The sequence below is a fragment of the Lissotriton helveticus genome, chromosome 5_1 (genome assembly GCF_964261635.1).
Source record: "Lissotriton helveticus chromosome 5_1, aLisHel1.1, whole genome shotgun sequence".
Lineage (NCBI taxonomy): Eukaryota > Metazoa > Chordata > Amphibia > Caudata > Salamandridae > Lissotriton > Lissotriton helveticus.
In genome coordinates, this window is record NC_136065.1 from 2,134,907,244 (window position 1) to 2,134,923,626 (window position 16,383).

General features: G+C 50.2%; 1 protein-coding gene across 17 annotated transcripts in view; it reads left to right on the forward strand.

The window, feature by feature from the left end:
* Nucleotides 1-16,383, forward strand: part of FNBP1 (formin binding protein 1) — an 878,539-nt gene that overhangs the window by 787,169 nt on the left and 74,987 nt on the right. For 10 of the 17 annotated variants that reach the window (XM_078646220.1, XM_078646222.1, XM_078646225.1 and 7 more), the window contains one exon: nucleotides 4,094-4,233. In XM_078646220.1, the coding sequence (XP_078502346.1) occupies nucleotides 4,094-4,233 (140 nt within the window). The remainder of the gene's footprint in view (nucleotides 1-4,093; nucleotides 4,234-16,383) is intronic. The other 7 variants (XM_078646221.1, XM_078646223.1, XM_078646228.1 and 4 more) reach the window with 1 other exon arrangement.

A 16,383-nucleotide genomic window follows, 5' to 3' on the forward strand; every position in this document is an offset into this window, starting at 1 on the left:
CTGTTCCTATGCATATGGCCGGGTCCAAACTATCAGTGCAAAGTGTGGGTTCCACGAAGGGTATTATCCAATATCTAAATCAGGAGAGTGTATGGGGAGAGAGGTAGTCGAGGAGTCCCTCTCCATCCAACACCCCAGCTCCCCACCATGGTGATTTAAACTAATGTGGTAGCATAAGTCTCCAACCAGGGCAAACATCTTAGGAACCCCCTTCTGTCATTTATTGAGGCTCAGACAGATACCTTGTTGAGTGCCTGGGCCAAGCCTTGCTCTGGCCCCACAGTCAACGGGCAAATAGTGAGATGCCATTGCCAGGCCCAGGGCGAGGGCGACCCAGCGTTTCTGTCTCAACACCCTTCCCCTGAAAGTTTGGTACTTTCCTAACTATTCTCCCGATATGGAATCCAAATGTGTAGAAATGTTTGTCAAGCATGTTTTTTCTCTCCGCTCAGTGAATAAATCCCAGCTGTCTCCTGGGATGCTACTCCCACAGCCTTTAGGAATCGGTGGCTCAAGTTGTCCCCAATGTTCCAAACGACATCTACGACTGTCAGAATGCGGCCAAGTTCACAATTTACAGTGGCTTGGACACCACCTATTTCATCGTGCAGGCCAATGGCACCCGTATTGCCATTTGTTACCACGGTTGGCTGCTGTCCACCGGTTTTTCAGATTCAATCCCCATTGTAGTACCACAAAGGGCTTAGTCTGGAAAGTATGTTGTAACCCTTTAAGAAACCTCATAACAACTGGTGATTTGATCAAAGAAGGCTGATCCAGCAGCCGTCAAAAAGCCAAATGATCCGACAGATGGCCTTTAACGCTGCCCACTGCAAGTCCCTGCTGGGCTAGTGACAAAACACACAACACTACAGACAGTTGAGCTTGTAGCTGGCCAATATGGTGGGTGCCACAACAAACCACAAACCTGTCCCAGCACCCTGCGTACACCAATTTTGTAGATGTATGCCTTGCTGCCAGAATAATATCAATGACCACAGGAGGAGGCACAAAGAAAACTAGCTGCCGAAGGTTAGTCTCCGTGCATGGAAGGGCAGATTGCGAAAGCCCTGGTGCAGGACTCTGCCCTATTGCTGCCACAGTAGAGCCCCCCACGAAGCAGCAGCTTGATTGGAGAACCAATGCTTATGGGTACCACACGCTCTTGGCCAATCCAGAGCCACCAGGATTACATGGGCCCGGTTAGTTAGAACTTGATCCAAGAGGGGTAGAGGCGGGAAGGCATATAGGAATGTCTGGCAGAATTTGTCTCTGAAAGAGAGCTCTCCTGGGAACTCTGGCATTCAAAAACACTTGCATGGGCGTTCTGGGCAATTGCAAAGAGATTGAAACGGGAGTCTTCCTATTGCTGGAAAGTGCTGTGCTCCACTTTTGGGTATAACTGCCATTCGTGATCTGCTAGGTGTCGTCAACTGAGTTAGTCTGCTCTGGCATTTAAAGTTCCTGCCAGGTGGTTCACGACCAGAGAAATGTCCTGGCAAGTCATCCACTTACAGAGCTGCAAAGCCTCCTGGCACAGGGCTGACTCTGCCCTACTTGTTGCTGTACCACATGGTGGCGGTGTTGTCCATGAGTACCTGTACTAGCCTCCTTTTGATGGATCGTAGGAAGGCCTTCAATGCCAAGCAGGTTGCCGCAACACCAACAAATTGATGTGAAGGCTGCTTTCCGCTGGAGACCGGATTCATCTAAGTAGTCTCCATCTCCCCAGATGGCCTTCCCAGCCCAGCAGTGATGCATCCGTCTACACCATTAACTCCGGTTGGGACAAGGAGAGGAGTGTGCCACTGGCCCAATCACTGCTTGGCAGCCACCACTGGAAGTCATTTGCAGTCTTCTCCTAAACCTGGATAGAATGCAATAGGTTCTCCAGGTACTCTGCCCACTGGGGCTTGCGATCCCACTGGGAAGCCTGCATGTGCCATCTGACATTGTTGACTAACAAGATGCAGGAGGCCAATAGTCCCAGTAGACTCAATGCCGTCTTCACTGAGATCCAGGACAGATACTGAAACATTGGTACCCTCGCCCGAATGTCACAAAACTGTCACTGTATCCAGCATGGCTCCAATGAACAGGAACATCTGTAGTGTCAGTTGTGACTTCGGCACATTGATACTGAATCCCAGCAATGATAAAAGGTTCTCCATCGGCTGTAGGTGGTGTATGACTGCCTGGAGCAAGCCTGCTTTTAACAGCCAGTTGTTGAGTGAGGGGAGACAGAAACATCCGACCTCCGAAGATGCACTGTGACCACTGCCATCACTTTTGTGAAGACCCGAGAGGCACAAGTAAGATCAAAAGGGTGCACCACAATCTGGATATGCTCCTGGCCCACTGTGAACGCCTGACAGATAACACCTGTGGACCTGCAGGACAAGAATATGGAACACAGGGTCCTGCAGGTCTGACTCTTCCATCTAGTCTCCATGATCCAGGGTAGATGACCTACGCCAGAGTGAGCATCTTGAATGTGTTCTTGTGCAGAGAGGTGTTAGAGGGCAGAGATCCAAATAGGACGAATACCTCTTTCAGCACAAGGAAGTATTGGGAGTAACACTCAGGTCCTACTTCCGATGCCGTAAACCTATCTATGGTCCAAAAGGGACTGCCCTTACAGCTGCGAAACTGACATGTGATCCTGCGTTAGCCATGCTGAGGGGCTGGAAGGTGTGGCAGGGTAGAAGAAATGTGAAGGCATAGCCCTGTTGGGCATTTTGGAGGATCCAGACGTCCAAATTGATGACTCACCACACTCTGAAGAAATGTCGGCTCTTGCCTCCTACAGGATGATAGGTGTGTGTCAAAAAGGACACACTAAAGTGATTTTGTGGTTGTGGTTGCCAGTGGGAGGGGGACTGATCTGCATGCTGGGCTCTGTTGCCCCTTACGTTGTCTCTGTGAGCCGCGCCTCGGTCAAGAAAAAGCTTAAATATTTGTTGTGCCGGCAATAGGTATGGTGCTGCCGGGATTGAAACCCCCTGGCATATTCCCAAATGGGGCCGAACAATTGTGGAAAGTGCTTGGTAGGGACGGAAAGCCCAAGGAACGCACTGTAGTGCAACTTCCTCTAAAGATTTCCAAGGCTGTATCTGCTTTCTCACCGAAGAGGCAAGAGTCATCAAATTGTATGAATATGAAGGATACCTGGACATTTCCTGAAAAGTCTACAGACCTCATCCAGATCGGGACTGAAGCACTAAACTTGTTTGATTGCCTGCCCCAAACAATCGGTTGTGTTCAGGCTAGACGGAATTGCAAATTTTACTGCATCCCAGCTACCATGGATGGTTTGGGCAAAAAATGCCCGTAAGTCGTCCAGAATTGCCAGTAGGATTTGATCTACCATGTGCACAAAGTGTGGGTGTAGGACCCAGGAAGCAGCAGGCATTGGCAATGCGTAAGGCCAGGCTGGCAGACGAGAACATGTGCTTGCCATGGGTCTTCATGCGTTTGGATTCACACTCAGGTTGGCCTCCATTCTCAATGCTAGTTGCAATATTGGCTGGGTAGGGTATATTGGGTTTTTCCTGTCCCTGCACCCCAATGCCAGTTGTTGTATGGCCTGTGAGGGGTACAGTGTGTGCTTTACTGAACTCTCAATGCCAGTTGCAATAGTGGCTGTTTCTCTGGTATATTGTGTTTTCCTCTCCATGCACACTCAATGCCAGTTGCAATAGTGGCTGTTTCTCTGGTATATTGTGTTTTCCTCTCCATGCACACTCAATGCCAGTTGCAATAGTGGCTGTTTCTCTGGTATATTGTGTTTTCTTCTCCATGCACACTCAATGCCAGTTGCAGTAGTGGTTGTTGCTGCTACACTGTGCATGTTTTCCCTACACCTCCACCTTTGATGGCAATTGCTGTTGAGGCTAGGTGTGGTATGTTGTCTTTTTGATGTTCTGACCAGCTGTCTATCACCCACTTACTATTGGTGCATGTCAGACAACTTCTTTGCATTCTCTGAGCCTCGCGCCTGTTGCTATTGTGGCTGTGTCTGGTTTGCTTTGTTTTATTTTCTGTGCACCCTCGATGGCAGTTGCTATAGTGGCTTTGTGCTTTCTGTCTTGAGCAGCCCGGATGGTAGTTACACAGAGGATCAGAGTCAGGAGACTGAGGTGAAGGTGACACCAACCGAGTTCGATGACGAGTTTGATGATGAAGAGCCCCTGCCCACCATCGGAACCTGCAAAGCGCTGTATCCGTTTGAAGGTAACTTGACGGTGTTTCATTGGTTTTCTTGGCCTTTTCTTTCATCTGCCGGTTACTGTACGCCGGCAGTGCCATTGCCTTCCATGGATAATGTTCTCCACTCTTTCTCCTGTCTGTTCTCTGAACTCCTTCCCTCTTTACACATAAATGTCCATGTTTCCTGAACATGCTTGGTATTGTGCTGTAGCCTTAGTTCCCATGTTTAATTCTCTGTATCATCTGTCTTTTGTGCTTCCCACCATACTTTCATCTCTTTCCGTCTGCACATTGCTCGACACTCGTGCTTCAGCTTTCTCGTTTTGCTTCCATACCTCCTTCTTGCTCTCTTGTTATTGAGTCGCTATATACTGTGACTTTGATCACATATAGAACATTGTCTTCCCTTTGATTTCCGGTCTTTTTTGCCCCTTCTTCATTGACTCCCACCTTCTCTGAGACTCTGTATCTAATGGTTACAACTTATGGTATTTTGGTTTTGTGCAACATAGGTGGCTGCCTGAAAACAGCTTTTTTTTTTAAATTCTCTTTATTATTTTCATTATCAGCGTAGCCGAAAATCTTCAGGTGTAATACAATCATAGTGAAACACATTCTTCCACATTCCCATATCATTAATACAAAAATAATGTACAAAGTCTCATCTAGATCAACAGAATCTATATTCACTACTCCCATATAGGCCATCACACTATCTTTAATGTTCCTCCTCCGAACTGTCCTCATTTCGTTCTGGCGGCGGTTCACAAATGTCTCCCCTGAATTTGTTCCATGCTCACCACACTTTATTCCATTTCCGGGGCAGCCACGACTAATAAACACTGTCCTTTCAGCCACCATAGCCGTGTCCCTGTCTTTGCACCAGGCGGTCAGAGACGGCACCTCCATCGCCCCCCATTTTTGCGCAATATTACGTTTGGCAACCATTATCCCTAGTGTGGCCCAGTTCTGTGCCGGATGAGTAAGGTCATTTGGCTCCCATATGTTTAACATACACCTCTTTGGTTCTGGTACCAACGACAACCCTGCTGTCTGCGATATTGTTCTCATTATTTTCCTCCAGTAGTCAGGTATTTTTGGACAGTGCCATATGGTGTGGTAAAAGGTACCATCCTCCCCACAACTTCTGAGGCAATATGGATGTGGTGTTTTTCCCATCTTGCATATGGTGTGCCTAGTGTAATAGGTGCGATGGAGGATTTTAAGCTGTACTAGCCTGAGTCGTGAGGGTATGCCCACCTCCAGTGCCGAGGCCAGTGCCTCCGGCCACTCTGTGTCATCAAGGTCGCCTGAGTCGCGGTTCCGTTTATCCCTGAGTGGTGTCGTGGGGTCTGGAAGATTATTAACTAATTTCCGGTAAGTGAATGACGTAGCCCTCTTTTGCATGCAGTCCGTCAGTAGCCTGTCCTCCGAAGGGGAAGCCTCCGGTACCTCGGTACCGTGTGGTATGGCTGTGGTCAGCGCATGTTTTATCGGCATGTAGCGAAAGATTTCAGAGGGTGCCAGTTTGTATTGTCGCTGAAGATGCTCGAATGTGACTATTTTCCCTTTAGAACACGTCACCCACCGTGGATATACCTATGGCATCCCACTGCTCAAAGCCCTTGCTATTCCCGAATCGTCCAAATCGCTTAGTGTCCCAGAGAGGAGTAAGTTGGGTCAGAACCCCTTGCCAGCCCATTTTTGCCTGCGCCGCATGCCATATGGTGACAGTGTGTTGTGTGGGCCTTATTAACGCAGGGGTATGTCTCTTGTTGTATAGTGCAGAGAGTACATTTCCGGGTCCCAATAAAAACCTGTCCGCTCGGTATGCGGGGTCTATCTGCGGGGCATGTATCCTCTGGTTGATCACCTTTAATTGCGCCGCCCAGTAATACAATTGTATATTTGGGAGTGCTATCCCACCATCGTACCACCCACGGGTCAACTTATTCTGTGCTATACGTGCCGGTTTGTTACCCCACAACTGGTTGGATACTTGGGCTGCTATTTTTTTTTTTATATCCTGGAGGTACTGCGAACGGCGTGTTTTCTAGCGCATATAGAAAACGGGGAAGGGCCATCATTTTAAAAAGTGCTGCTTTTCCCCACAGCGTCAGCAGTAACGATTACCAGTGTGTTGCATCTCTCCTCAGAAGCTCCAATGGGGGGACCAGATTTCTTGAGAAGAAGTAATTTGGGTTGGCTGTAATGTATATACCTAAATACTTAAATGTGTTGTCCGTGACTCAGAGTGGGCAGTCCGCAGGGAGTTGTGTTGGGGGGCCATGTAGGATATATAAGATAGATGTGGACCAGTTTATGGTATATCCTGATGCCCTTCCGAAAAGCTCGCAGATATTGAGGCGAACCAGCATGGAGCGCCTGCAGGATGCCAGATATAACAAAATATCATCCGCGTATGGGGAGATGCGGGCTTCCCACCTGCCTGTCCACCCGTATCATTGGTTCCCATCTGATCCACGCTGCCAGCGGCTCTAGCACCAGGGCGAAGAGCAGTGGTGACAGGGCACGGCCCTGACGCGTTCCCCTCGCAAGTTGAAAATCATCGGCGATGTGCCCATTGGCCGTAACATGTGCTACTGGCTTAGAGTATAGGAGACAAATCCAAGCGCAGAATTTGGGGCTAAAGCCCAAGTGATGAAGTACTGCAAATAGGAAGGGCCACTCAACCATATCGAACGCCATTTGTGCATCCAAGGAGAGTACGACAGCTGGCTCTCGAAGATATGGAATTCGGGCCTTCACTCCATATAGGCGTCTCAGGTTCAGTGCCGTATTCCTGCCTGTTATAAACCCGGACAGGTCTGGGTGTATCAGGGTCGTGAGATGCAGTGTTAGTCTAATCGCCAATAATGTTATGAGGATTTTGGCCTCCTCATTGATATTGGGGGATACGAGGTACAATCTGCAGCAGGCTTACCCAGTTTAGGTATCGCTACTATGGTAGCTAATCATTGATCAAGCTGGAGTTCACCTCCCTTCAGGCTGTCGGAGTACATGCGTAGTAGGTGTGGAGCAATAGTCCCCGCCGTCTTTTTATATAGCTCAATAGGCATACAGTTAGGTCCTACCGCTTTGCCAGTTGCAACGATCGGATCGCCACTTGTAGTTCTTCCACCGTGAGGTCCGCCTCAAGCGTGAGGGCCGCCTCCGGGGTGAGCCTCTGCATCGCTATATCTTTAATATAAGTCAACGCATCCTCCATTGTCATCGTGGAGGATGACTTGTATACTCTTCGAAAATGCTGTGCCAGTGTGAGTACTATTGCCTGTGGGTCCGTCGTTGTCTGTCCTTCCCCCGTCTGAATCTGTGGTATCCCCATATTACCTCGCTCCCTCTTGTCGAGCCACACCAGAAGCTTTTCTGCCTTGTCACCGGTTTCGTATATTTTATGTTTAGTGGTCGTAAGCCTTGACTTGGTCGCCTCTCGAAGATATTCTCTGTATTGTTGCTGCCTAATGCTCAGCGTCTGGGATGTATCTGGTGTGGGGTTAGTAGAATGGTGTGTCTCAGCCTCATGCAACTTTCGTTTAATGTCATGTAATTCCCGCTGCATCTCCCGCTTGTGCCCTGCAATAGAAACTATGGCCTGCTGTGAGACTTGGCCCTTTCCCCAGAAATTTTTCGCTTTTTATCCCCTGTTAATTTAGGATGCCCCTATGGAAACAACAGTGTATAGGCCTTGGGTGGTGGAGAATGCCCTGTTTAGTTTAAAACTAGTGTTAAAATGCAGGTACCTTCTACACCTAACATGGCCGCCACAGACCACTGCTGCAGCAGCGTGGTTTAGAGGGCGCATTCTAGTAGCCAGGGGCAGTCTGGAACCCTCAGGCAATGTATCCATCTTAGCCTGCCAGCCTGTCCACAGGTAGAATGGTGGAACCTCCTGGAAGCCTCTGGAACCTTCTGGGAGAGGTGAGGTGACACCAACTGACACCAACTGACACTACCAACTGTCAACTGGCATTATAAAAGGAAAGGGAGGGAACTTTCCCGAGGAGAGAAGCTGAGGAGAAGACCTGGGGAAGTACCTACGCAGGAGGATAGGCAGTGGGGGTCAGGGCAGGGTCTTATGATGCTGGAATGACAGGGCCTAGTGTGCTGCTTTACAAGTGTTGAGGTATCCTGTTTCCCCCCCACTGACCTAGCCCCGCGGAAGGGAACCCCCAGGGACCACTTGAAGGGATTGGCTGAGAAGAGCTTGGAACACCAGCCACCAATTTATTCCCCCTTCAAGGAACAAGAAACCAAGCAACTAAATCAAGTAACAGGAAACCAAGCAACTAAACTAAGGGCGCAAGAAACATCACGCCAAGAAGAAAACTAAATTACCACAGGACTTTTGAGGAACTACCCAGGTATTGGCGCTGTGTCGCTCCCTGTGCCCCCCTGACGCCACCTGGGGTTCCGGCGCTAACCTGCCACTGCTGTGTGGCTTGACCTGTGAACTGCCTTTATTTAAAACCAGCTACTGCTTAAGCGCTAGCCTCCAGAACTGCCTGAATTTGGCCCCAGCGATAAGGCTGTCATCTGCTGTGCCCCTGAAAGCGCTATAGTTTATTGGTGTAAGCGCTATAGACCGCCTGTGCCTATAAAGCACTGTGACCTGTGTCTGGACTGCTGTGATTAGCCTCCTTGCGAAGCGCTGTGGTCCTGGAGACTTTTGTGCCTGCTCAGCGCTGTGGCGAGTGCCTGCTGTGGAACTTGCTGTGAAGCGCTGTATCTAGCTCACTGCCCTAAGCGCTATTGCTGAAACTGCCCAGCGCTGTGAACTACCAGAATGGCTGAGCCCTGAAGAGCGCTACATCCCTCGGGTGCCAAGAATTGCTGTGGCCTTCATAGCGCCGTAATTGCCAAGCACTGAAGCCTCTGCGTGTTGTGCCCCTGAGAAGCGCTAGAAGGTTTCCTGAAGCGCTCACCTGTTGGGTCTTGTGACGCGCTGGGGACGAAGAATCTGTGAGGTGCGCTGTGCCCCCTGTCGCTGTTCAGCGCTGTCACCCCTGTCGCCTGCTGAGGTGCTGTGTGGCCGGAGCGCTGCTGTGACTTCGTGGCGCTCTTTGAGGAGATCGCCGGCGTTGCCCTGGGGTTCCGGCTTCGCCTGTCGTCGTCCTCGGCAGCCCCCGGTGCCTGGAGAGGGCCGCCGGAATTCCTGTCAGGTCGCGTTGGGCCTTACAGGCCGTGAAGCCGCGACCTCACCTCACGTGACGGAGGTGCGCCGCGTCATCGGCCGCACCCCCGCCCATTGCCGCGCAGCTATTGGCTGCAAGTGTCAAGCCCCTTTGCCGGCCGCGCTGTGGTTGGCGGCCGGCACTTACTTGCTGAGAAAGAGGCCGGGCCCATCCTGCTTCCCCTGTTGCTTGTGGTGTTCCTGACCGGTCCCGAGGCCTGAGGAGCCGGGACCGGTCCCACTGAAGCGCGGGGCATATCGGAGGGGCTCATGGAGGAATGAGAGCCCTCAAACCCACCAGAAGCCTACGCAAGGGCCCGGGAAGGGCCGAAGAAGGCAGGTAAACCCCCGGGGAGGAGAGCGGAAGGTCGCAGGAGACCTCGAGTTCGCCCCTCCCCTGGGGAAGAATGTTGTTGGGCCCCGTTGGCCCAGATTAACGGCGAAGAGACAGAAAACTCCCAGGGAGGCCCTGAGTTCGCCCCTCCCTGGGGAAAACTGGTGACTGGTCCAAGTTGGCCCTAGTTAGCTCAGGAGAGTCCCCTGACCTGGGCCAGGACCCCTAAACACTGTAAGGGCATTATTGGGTGAGAATTAACCCCTGTCTGGGGTACTGTTAAATGCCAATTACTGTAGCCTTATGCATGGCTTGTTTGGGATTATTGAAATGTAGGCCCTTTCGCATAGTGTATTTATAGCTTAATGAAATGCTTTGTATTTAAAGGAAATGTGCATAATACACTTATGAAATGTTCACAACAGGAAATTGAATATTCTACCTTTAGTGAAATAGGGTGGCTCCTGTTCAATGTTACACCCCCTGAATGCCTATAGGTGGTTAGGTGTAGTTCTACATGAAACATGCCTAAATGAGTCTCATGAATTTCTTGCAGAGGTGGGCTCTATGGAATGTTGATTCTCACCTGTAAACAAGAGTATATCTAGTGAAATAGGGAAGTTGTTGAATGTCAACGAAAGCTCAATTTTTGTTCCAGAGGAAGGGTTACTCCTATTCCCTGAAATGTTTATTCCTGACTAAGGAAATGTTTACCTACGCTTAGGGGAGGGTTCTTCCTGCCTGAGTGTTAATGGCCTGCTTAGTCAGGGGGGTGGTAAGATGTTAGTTCGTACCTAGTAGGATGGTTATTCTACCCTAGTTAGGGGTTTGCTGATGCCCTCTTAGATGATAATTTAATCTGTAGGATAAAGAGGTTACTGCTAAGGAAATGATTGGCCTCTAATGAAATGTGCTGATGCATAATATGGTGAAATGCATATTAATTGAAAGGCTGATGCATAACTAATGAAAAGTTTTCCTTCACCTGTTAACATGCTCCATGCTTATTCCTACTAGGAGTGATTAAGGAAATGGTTTACCTACCCACGAGGTTGTTTATTCCTTATGAAACGTTTACTTCCACATAGGGCTATATTTATTAGAAACTTATAGTGATCTATTTACATGTTGCTGTTCTGAAACGCTCAGCCTTGTTTGGGGAGTAAAAAGTAGAAACCTACTGTTATCTATTGAAATGCTTTCTGTTATAACTCCTTAAGGTATTTTGATGCAGGTGCTGACCAGGAGCAAGGCATAGGTCAGGCCTGTGTTTTACTAAAAATGTACTTATCCAATATTTATTATTTATGGAATATTTAATATTTATTCAACTGAAGTAATGCCAAGTGTTGACACACAGGTACCTGAAAAGAGAGCTATGAAGCTAATTTTATGATGAAGTCCTAAATACCCTGATCCTGCTCTATCTTAATAAAGTTGACTTGAGTTTTTACACAAGCTCACTGGAGTGGTGTCACTAATTGCGTGCCCATGTTTCTGACTCTGTGGTTGCGTGTGCTGCATGGCCGCTTAACACATATGCCTTCTGATGCCTACCCGCTCGTGCCATGCTACCCTAGGGGACTGGTGACCCCAGTTCCAACATATTGGTGTCGAGCGGTGGGATCCAGGACTTGTGACCATGCAGCACCCTCCATTGGGACAGGGTGCACAGCAATTGGGCTGCACAATTATTGTGTGTGTAAGCCAAAGTAATTGACCCCTCCATTGTCTAGCCTGTGAGTGTATCAGGGCCTGTTGGACCTCATTCTGTCGCCACATCCTAGAACCTTTTTCCCAGATTTATCTGAGTCCCCACCTGGCGTACTGGAGTGTTGTCAGGGGATGGGGGTGCCTGTTGGGCGGAGAACCGGGAAGAAGGAACTCCGTACCGCTTTGAGGGCACGGGTAGGAGCCCACCCAGAGGGGAGAGGGGATGGGGACAGGAGGGGCAGGTCACACCCAGGGAGGCGGGCACACCAGAGAACCTTGGAAGGGGGTGTGTGTCGTCAGAGAGGTTAGAGCATGAGAGGGAGAGTGAGAGCCTTGCAATGGATGAGAGGAAGCTGGTGCACAGGCTTCAGCTAACAGAGACAGAGCTGAAGACCTTGAGATCATGTGTACCAGGTGCTTCCATGGTGGCAGCGTACCCGAGGTTCGGGGTTTGGACCAGTCACGGGGTGTAGAACCTGGACTGGGGTTTCAGGTTCAGGGGTTGCCTGACCTGGAGGGTGGGGTACCAGTAACTATGGACCCTACCAGTGTGACTTCCAGGGGTACCTATCCGGGGAGGAGGGTGCGGAACCCTGGAAGGGGGTGCAGAGGGAGGAAAGACTCTCCTCTGGCACCGGTCCAGCCATGGGGTTAAGATCCTGGGTTGGGTGGCCAGGTTCAGGGGTTGCCTGACCTGGCGGGAGGAATCTCTGTATTCAGAGTTCCTCCGGTTGTGACTCCCAGGGGTGTCCCGAGGTGCCCCAGCTGTGGTCACTGGGCCTGGCGTGTGCTTTAAGAGGACACCAGGTTGGGAGACTAGGCTGTCCCGATGTGTCATCGACGAGGGAGGGTGCGGAACCCTGGGAGGGGGTGCAGGGAGAGGGAAGTCTCACCCCTGTCACCAATTCAACTTAAGGGTTTAGACCCTAGGTTGAGGAGGAGAGTGGAAAAAGGTACCACGGGCCTGGGGCGACTGCCCCCCACTCTGGGAGAGAGTAAGGGCCAGAGACATCCGGATTGGAGGTCTGTCCTGGCCGCATCCCACTAGGAACACCAGTGGGGTGGTTGGATTAGCGAGGATGTTATGGTGGTATTGGGCCTGCGTCCACCTTTTTCCGCCCCAAGCAGGGAAGCCCGTCAAGGGAATGATCGGTCTACCCTGGCTTTTGGCTGGGGGGGAGATGTGTGAGACTTGGCCCTTTCCCCAGAAATTTTTCGCTTTTTATCCCCTGTTAATTTAGGATGCCCCTATGGAAACAACAGTGTATAGGCCTTGGGTGGTGGAGAATGCCCTGTTTAGTTTAAAACTAGTGTTAAAATGCAGGTACCTTCTACACCTAACATGGCCGCCACAGACCACTGCTGCAGCAGCGTGGTTTAGAGGGCGCATTCTAGTAGCCAGGGGCAGTCTGGAACCCTCAGGCAATGTATCCATCTTAGCCTGCCAGCCTGTCCACAGGTAGAATGGTGGAACCTCCTGGAAGCCTCTGGAACCTTCTGGGAGAGGTGAGGTGACACCAACTGACACCAACTGACACTACCAACTGTCAACTGGCATTATAAAAGGAAAGGGAGGGAACTTTCCCGAGGAGAGAAGCTGAGGAGAAGACCTGGGGAAGTACCTACGCAGGAGGATAGGCAGTGGGGGTCAGGGCAGGGTCTTATGATGCTGGAATGACAGGGCCTAGTGTGCTGCTTTACAAGTGTTGAGGTATCCTGTTTCCCCCCCACTGACCTAGCCCCGCGGAAGGGAACCCCCAGGGACCACTTGAAGGGATTGGCTGAGAAGAGCTTGGAACACCAGCCACCAATTTATTCCCCCTTCAAGGAACAAGAAACCAAGCAACTAAATCAAGTAACAGGAAACCAAGCAACTAAACTAAGGGCGCAAGAAACATCACGCCAAGAAGAAAACTAAATTACCACAGGACTTTTGAGGAACTACCCAGGTATTGGCGCTGTGTCGCTCCCTGTGCCCCCCTGACGCCACCTGGGGTTCCGGCGCTAACCTGCCACTGCTGTGTGGCTTGACCTGTGAACTGCCTTTATTTAAAACCAGCTACTGCTTAAGCGCTAGCCTCCAGAACTGCCTGAATTTGGCCCCAGCGATAAGGCTGTCATCTGCTGTGCCCCTGAAAGCGCTATAGTTTATTGGTGTAAGCGCTATAGACCGCCTGTGCCTATAAAGCACTGTGACCTGTGTCTGGACTGCTGTGATTAGCCTCCTTGCGAAGCGCTGTGGTCCTGGAGACTTTTGTGCCTGCTCAGCGCTGTGGCGAGTGCCTGCTGTGGAACTTGCTGTGAAGCGCTGTATCTAGCTCACTGCCCTAAGCGCTATTGCTGAAACTGCCCAGCGCTGTGAACTACCAGAATGGCTGAGCCCTGAAGAGCGCTACATCCCTCGGGTGCCAAGAATTGCTGTGGCCTTCATAGCGCCGTAATTGCCAAGCACTGAAGCCTCTGCGTGTTGTGCCCCTGAGAAGCGCTAGAAGGTTTCCTGAAGCGCTCACCTGTTGGGTCTTGTGACGCGCTGGGGACGAAGAATCTGTGAGGTGCGCTGTGCCCCCTGTCGCTGTTCAGCGCTGTCACCCCTGTCGCCTGCTGAGGTGCTGTGTGGCCGGAGCGCTGCTGTGACTTCGTGGCGCTCTTTGAGGAGATCGCCGGCGTTGCCCTGGGGTTCCGGCTTCGCCTGTCGTCGTCCTCGGCAGCCCCCGGTGCCTGGAGAGGGCCGCCGGAATTCCTGTCAGGTCGCGTTGGGCCTTACAGGCCGTGAAGCCGCGACCTCACCTCACGTGACGGAGGTGCGCCGCGTCATCGGCCGCACCCCCGCCCATTGCCGCGCAGCTATTGGCTGCAAGTGTCAAGCCCCTTTGCCGGCCGCGCTGTGGTTGGCGGCCGGCACTTACTTGCTGAGAAAGAGGCCGGGCCCATCCTGCTTCCCCTGTTGCTTGTGGTGTTCCTGACCGGTCCCGAGGCCTGAGGAGCCGGGACCGGTCCCACTGAAGCGCGGGGCATATCGGAGGGGCTCATGGAGGAATGAGAGCCCTCAAACCCACCAGAAGCCTACGCAAGGGCCCGGGAAGGGCCGAAGAAGGCAGGTAAACCCCCGGGGAGGAGAGCGGAAGGTCGCAGGAGACCTCGAGTTCGCCCCTCCCCTGGGGAAGAATGTTGTTGGGCCCCGTTGGCCCAGATTAACGGCGAAGAGACAGAAAACTCCCAGGGAGGCCCTGAGTTCGCCCCTCCCTGGGGAAAACTGGTGACTGGTCCAAGTTGGCCCTAGTTAGCTCAGGAGAGTCCCCTGACCTGGGCCAGGACCCCTAAACACTGTAAGGGCATTATTGGGTGAGAATTAACCCCTGTCTGGGGTACTGTTAAATGCCAATTACTGTAGCCTTATGCATGGCTTGTTTGGGATTATTGAAATGTAGGCCCTTTCGCATAGTGTATTTATAGCTTAATGAAATGCTTTGTATTTAAAGGAAATGTGCATAATACACTTATGAAATGTTCACAACAGGAAATTGAATATTCTACCTTTAGTGAAATAGGGTGGCTCCTGTTCAATGTTACACCCCCTGAATGCCTATAGGTGGTTAGGTGTAGTTCTACATGAAACATGCCTAAATGAGTCTCATGAATTTCTTGCAGAGGTGGGCTCTATGGAATGTTGATTCTCACCTGTAAACAAGAGTATATCTAGTGAAATAGGGAAGTTGTTGAATGTCAACGAAAGCTCAATTTTTGTTCCAGAGGAAGGGTTACTCCTATTCCCTGAAATGTTTATTCCTGACTAAGGAAATGTTTACCTACGCTTAGGGGAGGGTTCTTCCTGCCTGAGTGTTAATGGCCTGCTTAGTCAGGGGGGTGGTAAGATGTTAGTTCGTACCTAGTAGGATGGTTATTCTACCCTAGTTAGGGGTTTGCTGATGCCCTCTTAGATGATAATTTAATCTGTAGGATAAAGAGGTTACTGCTAAGGAAATGATTGGCCTCTAATGAAATGTGCTGATGCATAATATGGTGAAATGCATATTAATTGAAAGGCTGATGCATAACTAATGAAAAGTTTTCCTTCACCTGTTAACATGCTCCATGCTTATTCCTACTAGGAGTGATTAAGGAAATGGTTTACCTACCCACGAGGTTGTTTATTCCTTATGAAACGTTTACTTCCACATAGGGCTATATTTATTAGAAACTTATAGTGATCTATTTACATGTTGCTGTTCTGAAACGCTCAGCCTTGTTTGGGGAGTAAAAAGTAGAAACCTACTGTTATCTATTGAAATGCTTTCTGTTATAACTCCTTAAGGTATTTTGATGCAGGTGCTGACCAGGAGCAAGGCATAGGTCAGGCCTGTGTTTTACTAAAAATGTACTTATCCAATATTTATTATTTATGGAATATTTAATATTTATTCAACTGAAGTAATGCCAAGTGTTGACACACAGGTACCTGAAAAGAGAGCTATGAAGCTAATTTTATGATGAAGTCCTAAATACCCTGATCCTGCTCTATCTTAATAAAGTTGACTTGAGTTTTTACACAAGCTCACTGGAGTGGTGTCACTAATTGCGTGCCCATGTTTCTGACTCTGTGGTTGCGTGTGCTGCATGGCCGCTTAACACATATGCCTTCTGATGCCTACCCGCTCGTGCCATGCTACCCTAGGGGACTGGTGACCCCAGTTCCAACACCTGCCCTCTAATAACAGCTTTGTAAGCCTCCCACAGGGTAGTCGGCGAGCTGACCGACCCAGCATTTTCTTTGAAGTAGTGTTTCGTCGCCGTAACCACCACTTTTTTAATCTTGGGGACCCGTAAATATCCAGGGTAAATGGGGTAAATACGCCTCCGAGTCTTGCGGTGATATGAATAAGTTAATAGTACCGGGGAGTGGTCGGAAATGCCCCTAGGTCTGATTTCTATACCGTCA